A 10,535-nucleotide genomic window follows, 5' to 3' on the forward strand; every position below is an offset into this window, starting at 1 on the left:
CTGAAAGAGGCTTCAGATCTGATTCTAATGCTTTCTGACTGGTGTTCTGCATTGGACTCTTTGCAGTTGTTCCTTATGCAAGTTCTGACTGCAAAGGCGGATTGGAAGAGCTCACTTGGGCTGGAGGTTGAAGATCTGCACTGAGGATGGTTTCAGTCTGCGATGGGAGCTGAGGTGAAGAGTTCGACGGCCGAAAGGTAGTAGAGTTCAACGGCCGAAAGGAAGTGGAGTTCGGCGGCCGAAAGGAAGTGGAGTTCGGCGGCCGAAAGATCATAGCTTCAGTTTGCACAGGTCCTTCCTGAAGTGGTGTGACTGACTTTCCTTTATTCTGCGCTTGACTGCAGACTACCTGTTGGATGCTACAGACTGTTTCCTTAAGTTTTGGCTCTTTCGGGCTCTCAATCTGTACCTGATCAGTATTTCTGCAGAAATCACTGTTAAGAATATCATCTTGATTTTTATCAAAAATTTTCTGGCTCAAACAGTGAACAATATCAAGACCATAAACAGGGGACATATCATGTGGATATTTCATAGCATCATAGACATTGAATTTAATGACTTCCCCTTCAAACTCCATAGTCAAAGTACCATCATGTACATTAATCTTAGTCCTAGCAGTACTCAAGAAAGGACGTCCAAGAAGGATATCAGAACTAGTATTGCAAATATCTTCCTTAGTATCAATCACATAAAAGTCTGCAAAAAAGACAAGTTCATCTACTTGAACTAACACATCTTCTAGGACACCTATGGGATATACCACAGATCTATCAGCTAATTGAATCACAACTTTTGTATCTTTCAGTGCATATGCATTCAAAGATTTATAGATGGAAAGAGGCATAACATTAATGGATGCACCAAGATCACACATGGCTTTCTTGATTCCAACATTCCTAATCTTACAAGAAATAGCAAACATACCTTTGTCTTTACATTTAGTAGGGAGTTCTCTTTTAATCACAGCAGTAACAACTTCACCTACACTTACTTTTTCTCTCTCAGCAAGCTTTCTTCTATTGGTGCAAAGTTCTTTCAGAAATTTTGCATACCTTGGAATCTGCCTAACAGCATCTAGCAGAGGTATTTTGATATGGACCTTTATAAAGGTGTCAAGGATCTCCTTTTCTTCCTTTTCTTTTTGTGTTCTTTCAAATCTCTTTGGAAAAGGAGGTGGAATGTGAAAGCTTACCTTTTGATCAGTCTTCTGCGCATGAGGTGCTGCAGATTGCGCAGTCTGCAGAGTGCGCATGAGGTGCTGCAAATTGTGCAGGAGGCTCTGCAGAGTGCATCGGAGAGGCTTCTGAATCAATTGGTTCTTGCGCTACTTGCTTCTCTTGCTCATAACTAGCATTTTAAAGTTCTTTTCCACTTCCCAAAGTAATGGCACTAACATTCTGTCTAGGATTAGTTTCAGTTTGAGAAGGGAGCTTACCTTGCGTTTCAGATCTGCTCATGGACGCAGTCAGTTGTTATGTCCTGTTGCATGCCTTGCATGGCATTTACTATTGTTTCTATCATCTTTTCAAGGTGCTGGATGGAATTTGGAGGTGTTGATTGAGCTTGATTCCTTTGATAGTTCTGATAGTTCTGATTGTTGTTGGCCCTTCCATAGCTGAGATTGGGGTGGTCCCTCCAGCCTGGGTTGTAAGTGTTGGAATATGGATCATGTCTAGGCTGGTGGTTATATCCTCCAATGGCATTAACTTGCTGGTTGTCTTCTTGAAGAGTAGGACATTGATCAGTTGGATGTTCTTGATCAAGCACAAATTAGCCACATTTTTATTATCTTTATTATTGCTTATTTACACATTTTTCAGCTTAATCTATGGTTTTTATCTTGTTTTTGCAGAAAAGGGAGAAATTGTAAAATTGGAGAAAAAGTGCACAAAATGACAGAAAAGTGATTGGGCCAGTGATTTGGGCAAATCACTCGTAGAAACTGGCCAAATCACTCGCAGAGACAGAGAGCTAAAAACTGGACTGACTCACAAAAAGCGATTGGGGCGATTGGGACAAGTGATTTGCCCAAATCACCCGCCCCAATCACCTTGACAGCAGAAATTGACAGCAGAGCGGGAAATTGTGTAGAAAACAGAAATTCGAATTTTTAGAAGTTCAAATCCAACTCAATCACTATCAACACAGTTCCAAGAACCACGAAAGAGCTTCTCACCTAAGGAATTCCAATTGCAATTAAATTCAACATCAAAAGAGGAATCAAACACCAAATCAAAAAGGGATTTCAAAACCCTGATGGATGGATTCTTCAGCTATAAAAGAGCAACCTCCAAACCAGCAAGGGGCATCTTCTGATCAGCTACTCAGCATCTTCTCCCCTCGCCAGAAACCCTGCAGCTTCTTTATTTTTCCTTTCTTTTCATCTTTTGTTTATTTAGTCCACCATGAGTGGCTAATTTCCTTTCTTTTATAGTTTAACTTGAGAAAATTCAGTTTTGTGATGAATTGGGAGATTTAAAACTCCATTGTTAAACTCTTATTTGCTTTCAATATTTATGCAATTTGATCTGTCCATAATTATTACTTAGCTTTTAGAATTAATAAGGGCCTATTGCTTTTAAATTGCTTAAGTAATATCGTTTGAATGATTTAGGTCCGTAATTGCTTAGGTTGTTCAAATACACATTTAATCAAGTTGCATAATCTAAACTTGACCACGCGGTTGGCAAGGATAGAATTGGGTTTCTCTAAGTCTTAATGCAGTCAACAGTTGTTCGATGCTACAATGCCTCAAGGACGTTCCTTGGCAACTTGTTGATTAGTGTTTGATTAGCGAACGTTTCCTAATCAAACTAGAACTAAGGAGGAATTTGGTTGTGAGAAGCGTCTTCCATAACCAAAACCAATTTATTGAAATAAAATAGGAGTCCTAAATAATCAATGATCAATTCTGAACAAACTGAAATAGACTCATACTTCAACTAGAATCCTTTTCCCATTGAAATTCTCATCTATTTAAATTATCGCTTTCTTTTGCTGTTTATTATCAAATCAAACCCCCCTCTTTTAATTATTTGTTATTTACTTGTCTTGGTCATTATTAGGAAGGTGTTTAGTGTCAATTCCCTGTGGTTCGACCCTATTGCCACTATCTGCAAATTTATTTGTTGATTGATTAATAGGTTTATTTTTGACGGCTTCGACAACCGCTTATCAAAAATTGGCGCCGTTGCCGGGGAATTGATTTAAACTAACGTATTTTCCCTTTATGACCAGGTCTGGCCGTAAAGACACTCTTCTTTACGATCCGGAGATTGAACGCACTGCCAACAGCTTAAGGAAGCAAGCAAATTTGAGGAACCAAGCCTCAAAACCATCTTCGTCAACAACTCCATCTTACAGACCAACTACTGCCCCTGCTGCAGAAATTTCTGCACCAGCAGAAGCTTCCATCACCGCATCTGCCACTACTGAAATTAAACCAAAAACCCGATTCCAGGTTACTGCAGAAAATCCAGCAATGGCAGAAATCCCTGCTGCACATGAAGAAGCTGAAATTCAAGCTGGAAACGTGCCCGTCCAAGCACCACAACCACGAGAGAGGACTCTCGGAGAGTTAGCTGAACCAGCAGGAGACCTAGCACCCTTATCCATTGACAGCACCCTTTGAATTAAAAACAGGGCTGATTCATCTCCTTCCCAAATTTAGAGGCCTTGAAAATGAAGACCCTCACAAGCATTTGAAGGAGTTCCACATTGTGTGCTCAGCCATGAGAACCCAAGGTATTTTTGAAGAGCATGTTAAACTTAGAGCCTTCCCTTTTTCCCTTGATGACTATGCCAAGGAATGGCTATTCTACTTGCCACCCGGATCCATCACATCATGGGCTGGTATGGTGAGAGCATTCTTGAGAAAATTCTTCCCAACATCGAAAGCCATAGGCATCCGTCGAGAAATAAGTGGCATAAGGCAAAAGCACTCTGAAGGCTTGTATGAATACTGGGAGAGGTTCAAAAAGTTGTGCACAAGCTGCCCTTAGCATGATATTTCTGATCAATCTCTCATTGAGTACTTCTATGGAGGTCTGCTACCCTCAGAAAGGAAATTTATTGATGCAGCATGTGGAGGATCAATTGAAAAAAAAGTCACCTCGAGAGATGAGGGATTTAATTTCCACCATGGCTGCAGCTTCTCAGCAATTTGGAGACCAAGATCAGCCACCAAGAAGGGTAAATGAGGTAAGTACATCTGTTTTAGCATCCCAAATTTCTGATCTCACCAATGCTGTCCGTAGCCTTGTTGTGGGTCAAACCCAACAAGTCCAGCAAATTCAACAGCCCAAGCCATGTGGAATATGTGCCAACAACCACCCAACTGATCTATGTCCTTCCCTTCAAAAGGAGGACCAGCAAGTCAATGCTGTTGGAGGCTTCAATGGGCAAAGAAGGTATGATCCCTATGCAAATACTTATAATCCAGGTTGGAGGGACCATCCAAATTTCAGTTATGTAAGGGGACAGTAATATCCAAGCTACCAACAAAGGAACCAAGCTCAAGCTGCACCTCAGAACTCCAATGCACCTCTTGAAGAGATTGTGAAGTCCTTAGCAAATACGGTGCAAAATCTTGAGAAACAAATGAGTCAAATGGCCATTTCAGTAAGCAAAATTAAATCACAAGGAAAGCTACCTTTCCAAACTGAAGTAAATCCAAGACAAAATGCTAGTGCCATCACATTGAGGAGTGGAAAAGAGCTACAAGACAGCAAGGCTGAAAAATTGCAAAAACAGGCCATGGAAGAAATTCTGCCAGAAAGTGATCAGGGCAGTCGATTTGCCCAAATCACTGACCCAATCACTAGGCAAACTGATCTGCCCAGCAGTGATCTGCCCAAATCACCAGAGAAGGCAGAGTCCAGTCAAGGGCAGAAACAACAACCAGCAGAAAAATTCAAGGTACCTCCTCCCTTTCCCAAAAGATTTGCAAGATCTCAGAAAGAAAAAGAGGAAAGAGAGATACTTGAGACCCTTCGCAAGGTAGAAATCAACATACCTCTACTTGATGCTATTAAGCAAATTCCAAGGTATGCCAAATTTCTCAAAGAGCTATGCACAAATAGGAGGAAACTTGCTGAACGTGAAAAGGTAAGTGTGGGGGAGTGTGTTTCAGCTGTCATCCAAAGGAAACTTCCAACCAAATGCAAGGATAGAGGAATGTTCGCGGTTTCATGCAAAATAGGCAATGTGGGAATAAAGAAGGCCATGTGTGACCTTGGAGCTTCAATAAATGTCATGCCTCTTTCCATTTTTAACTTGTTGAATGCAGGTACACTCAAGGGTACCAGCATTGTGATCCAATTGGCTGACCGATCTGTTGTCTACCCCAAGGGAGTGCTAGAAGATGTGTTGGTGCAAGTTGACCAACTAGTTTTCCAGTAGAATTTTTATGTAATTGACATGGAGGAAGACAAGAGCAACACAACCTCTGATATTTTACTTGGGAGACCATTTTTGAGCACAGCAAGAACCAAAATTGATGTGCATGATGGCACATTAACCATGGAGTTTGAAGGGGAAGTTATCAAATTTAATATTTATGATGCCATGAAATTCCCCAATGATGTTTCTCCTGTTTATGGCCTTGATGTTATTGATGATTTAAGTCAAGAAATTTTTGATTTTGATCAAGAAAACTTACTTTATGAAGGTCTTTGCAGGAGGGAAGAAGTGGACAGCAACACCGATACAGACCAGATGGAGTACTGTTCACAGCTGGTGGCGGGTGATTTGCCCAAATCACCAAACGATCTGCCCAAATCACTGGGACAGACAGACACAACAGAGAGTGATTTGCCCAGATCACCAGATAATCTGCCCAAATCACAGCCCAAATCAAATAGCAAACAGCAGAAATCAGAATAGGCAGCAGATACACCAGATCTGAAACCCTTGCCCAGCCATCTCAAATATGCCTTCTTAGGGGCTGAAAATACACTTCCAATTATTATTTCCAAGCAGCTCAGTCCACAAGAAGAAAAACTCCTAGAGGTGTTGAGAAAACACAAGAAGGCAATTGGGTGGACCTTGGAGGACATCAAAGGCATATCACCCTCAACATGCATGCATCGGATACTTATAGAGGATGAGTGCAAACCTGTTCATGAGGCTCAAAGAAGGCTGAATCCACCAATGATGGAGGTTATGAAGAAAGAAATAGTAAAACTTTTAGATATTGGGGTAATCTACCCCATTTCTGACAGTAAATGGGTGAGTCCCATCCATGTGGTACCAAAGAAGACAGGTATTACTATTGTCCCCAATTCTGAAGGAGAGTTAGTACCCACTCGTGTGCAAAATGGGTGGAGAGTTTGCATGGATTATAGGATGCTCAACACAGCCACAAGGAAGGACCACTTTCCCTTGCCATTTATGGATCAAATGCTTGAAAGACTTGCTGGAAAAAGTCATTACTGCCTCCTTGATGGATATTCGGGATTTTATCAAATCCCCGTTGCACCTGAAGTTCAAGAGAAGACCACTTTCACATGTCCATTTGGCACCTTCGCATTTAGGAGGATGCCCTTCGGTCTTTGCAATGCACCAGCCACTTTCCAAAGGTTTATGATGAGTATTTTTTTCTGATTATGTGGAGAAAATTATTGAAGTCTTCATGGATGACTTTACGGTGTATGGCAACTCATTCAATGAATGCCTTTCCAACTTGGAGAAGATACTTCAAAGGTGTTTGGAGACAAATCTAGTTCTCAACTACGAAAAATGCCACTTCATGGTCAGCCATGGCTTAATCTTAGGCCATATTGTTTCAGCAAAAGGGATTAAGGTGGACAAAGCTAAAATTGACACCATCAAAAATCTGCCCTACCCAACCAGCATTAGGGAGATTCGATCATTCCTTGGACATGCTAGTTTTTACAGGAGGTTCATCAAGGATTTCTCCAAGATAACTCAGCCTTTGTGCAGGTTATTACAGCAGGATGTCCCATTCAAATTTGATGACAGCTGCAAAACAGCTTTTGATTTGATCAAATCACTGCTGATTTCTGCCCCAGTCATCCAGCCACCTGACTGGACCCTTCCATTTGAAATCATGTGCGATGCCAGCAACTTTGCTGTAGGTGCAGTGTTGGGACAGCGTATAGGTAACTCTCCTCATGTCATTCACTATGCCTCACGCACTCTAGATGCTGCACAATGCAATTATTCAACCACAGAAAAAGAGTTGCTAGCTATTGTGTTTGCATTGGAGAAATTTCGGTCCTATCTACTTGGGACCAAGGTGATTATTTACTCAGACCATGCTGCATTGAGGTATTTAATAAAGAAAAAGGAGTCCAAACCAAGGATAGTACGTTGGATATTGTTGCTACAAGAGTTTGACTTGGAGATTCGTGACAAGAAGGGAAAAGAGAACCTTGTAGCTGATCACCTCAGCAGAATTCTGACCGAGATGGAGACCTGCCCCATCAATGAAAAATTTCCTGATGAACACCTCTTTGCTGTCCAAGAAGAGGAACCATGGTATGCTGATATTGTTAATTTCCTCGCCACAGGTGATTTGCCCACTGATTTGCCCAAACACATGAGAGACAAGATCAAGAAAGATGCAAGGTATTATGTGTGGGATGAACCTTACCTATGGAAGCATTGTGCAGACCAAGTGATCCGAAGATGCATACCTAACCATGAGATTTCTTCTGTCCTAACTTTCTGCCACTCTTACAGCTGTGGAGGACACTTTGGGCCACGCAAGACAGCCTTGAAAATACTTGAATGTGGGTTATTTTAGCCTAACAATTTCAGAGATTCTTATTTATTTTGTAGGTCATGTGCAAGATGCCAACAAATGGGGAACCTTGGCCACCGAAGTGAAATGCCACAAGCACCCATCATGGTGTGTGAAATCTTTGACATATGGGGCATTGACTTCATGGGGCCATTCCCACCTTCCTTTGGCAACACCTACATACTTCTAGCTGTGGATTATGTGTCCAAGTGGATTGAGGCCAAGGCAACAAGGGCTGATGATGCAAAAACAGTTTGCGACTTTGTAAAAGCCCACATTTTCTCAAGATTTGGTTTGCCCAAAGCCATAATCAGTGATCGAGGCACCCATTTTTGCAACAAGGTAGTAGAAACTCTCCTCAAGAAGCACCATGTCATCCATAGAACCTCTACTACCTATCATCCTCAAACAAATGGGCTGGCCGAAGTGTCAAATAGGGAGATCAAGTCCATCTTGGAGAAAACGGTTTGCCCAAGTCGCAAGGACTGGAGTGTGCGCCTAAATGATGCCTTATGGGCATATAGAACAGCATATAAAACCCCAATTGGGATGTCTCCGTATAGGCTGATTTATGGGAAAGCTTGCCATCTACCTGTGGAACTTGAACACAAAGCCTATTGGGCTGTGAAGAGCTGCAATCTTAACGAGAAAGAAGCTGGAGCCAATAGAAAATTGCAACTTCAAGAGCTTGAAGAGATTCGGCGTGATGCATATGAAGCTTCTTGGGATACAAAGCAAAGACCAAAGCCTTCCATGACAAAAATATCTCCAGAAAATACTTCCAGGTTGGTGATAAGGTCTTACTTTTTGATTCTAGATTTAAATTATTCCCTGGAAAGCTTTGGTCTAGGTGGATTGGGCCATTTTTGGTTGAGCATGTCTATCCACATGGGGCTGTTGACATACGGAGTCCACAAACAAGCAAGGTTTTTAAAGTTAATGGACATCGTTTGAAGAAATTTTATGAAGGATTTACTGTTCATCTCATGGAGAAGGTTCTCTTGGATCCCCCTGCCCTAAACAACTGATCAAGACACTACTGTCCAGCCCAAGACAGAAAACAGGGCGCTACTGGGAGGCAGCCCAGAGGTGGCGATTTGCCCAAATCACCGAGGTGATTTGCCCAAATCACTGGGACAGATCATCTGATTGTAGCATAGTAACAAGTGATTGGGGCAGTAATTTGCCCAAATCGACATGCCAAATCGACAGGGTTCATCTTAGACAGAACAAGACCAACCAGGCAGTTGCATCAAAGAAGTGATTTGCCCAGGTGATTTGACCAGATCACCAAGCCAAATCACCAAATCAGCACATCATCAGAAAAGGGCGTGAATAGTACCAGCCAAGCAACTGCAATGAAGAAGTGATCCGGCCAAGTGATTTGCCCAAATCACTGGCCAAATTATCCTGTCAAGAATCTAGAGAGCAAACATTAAATGATCAGGGCAGTTCACCTACCCAAATCACTTTAAGTAATTTTTCTCTTATTTTTTTTACTTTTTATGCAATCTACTGCTTTCATCTTTTCTTCTTTAAGATTTTCTTCTCCAACCACCACTCACCCACCGGCGAACTCAAGACCACCATGGTCTGAATCAAGATGATGGCCAAAGGCGGACCCGGCATGTGGCGGCGACTAGGGCTGCCGAGACCCATCCCCTCCGACAGTGATGACGACGCATGGGACACCCCTCCACCAGTCCCCACCAGCACTGAAATGCCACCAGCTACTGGAGCAGCGACTGGACGCTCCGACTCACCGGACGTCTAGACTTATCGCCGGCGCAAAAGGGCGACGATAACCAAGCCACCACCTTCCTCTTCCACGGTCGCAATGGAAACCCAAGGGGGCGAAACGCCTCAAGAAGACACCCCTTCTGCTACCCTCGGCCAGAAACGGCCAAGAACGCAGTCATCACCTCCACCGCCGAGCTCAGAGCCAGAACCAGAAACCCCCATTGCCACACATCCCGCAGGTCACGAGGAAGGTGATATGCCCAGCGATTTGCCCACTGACATGCCCAGCGATTTGCTCGATGACTTGCCAAGTGATGCGCCCAGCGATATGCCGAGTGATTTGCCCAGCGATCTGCCCAGACCATCATGCCCTGATCACATCACTCAGGCCCTGACATTCAACAAAGTTTCTGAGCAGACCAGGCTGGCCAAAATATCATCTCTTCCATATCATCCAGGTAAGTACATACATCATGGCACCCTCCGCGCACTGAGACTCCAGAACCAGACCTTCGCACATTAGATGACATGGGGTTGCTTTGCAAAGTGGGGGATATTTTTTCCATTGTACCTGCAGGTCCCGTAACACCACGCCATGAGCGTATTTTCAGAAGGAAGAAAGCCAACAAACTCACCACAGCCCAGTAGACAGCCTCCACAGATGCCCCAGCAGATGGGACAACAGGGGAAACATGGCAGGAACCAGCCGAGACAGCACCTTCAGTAGCCCCCCAGCAGGATGCCCGTCAGCCACCTGAAGACGAAGCTCCCAACCAGACAGTAGAGGCTCGTCTCAGTAGAATTGAGGACCGAATGCACAGGATGGAGCACTTGTTGGACCTGCTGGTAGACCATTTTCTGCCTCAGCACCGTGACAGACAATGATTTGACCAGTGATTTGCCCAAATCACTAGCCAAATCACCCACAGGCCAGGAAGTCCCTTTTCCTTTCCTTCTTAATTCTTTTATATATATGCTTACACATTGAGGACAATGTTTGCAATAGGTGTGGGGGTGTTTGGAGAAC

The 10,535-nt window shown here is 43.1% G+C and overlaps 1 protein-coding gene across 1 annotated transcript; it reads left to right on the forward strand.

The window, feature by feature from the left end:
• Positions 1 to 9,605: 9,605 nt before the first annotated feature.
• LOC110617869 (classical arabinogalactan protein 9-like) lies at positions 9,606 to 10,156 on the forward strand. The gene is made up of 2 exons (XM_021760872.1): positions 9,606 to 9,966; positions 10,086 to 10,156. The coding sequence occupies exons 1-2, from the start codon at positions 9,606 to 9,608 to the stop codon at positions 10,154 to 10,156; spliced, it is 432 nt and encodes a 143-aa protein (XP_021616564.1).
• The last annotated feature ends 379 nt before the right edge of the window (positions 10,157 to 10,535 follow it).

This window comes from Manihot esculenta, chromosome 6 (genome assembly GCF_001659605.2).
Source record: "Manihot esculenta cultivar AM560-2 chromosome 6, M.esculenta_v8, whole genome shotgun sequence".
In the NCBI taxonomy this organism is placed as follows: Eukaryota; Viridiplantae; Streptophyta; class Magnoliopsida; order Malpighiales; family Euphorbiaceae; genus Manihot; species Manihot esculenta.

What these genes read in the sequence shown, in the direction of transcription:
- LOC110617869 (XM_021760872.1), top strand. Translation starts at nt 9,606, where the DNA reads ATGGAAACCCAAGGGGGCGAAACGCCTCAAGAAGACACCCCTTCTGCT. An exon ending in ATCTCTTCCATATCATCCAG is followed by an intron (nt 9,967 to 10,085) that starts GTAAGTACATAC and finishes TTGTACCTGCAG; the next exon opens with GTCCCGTAACACCACGCCAT.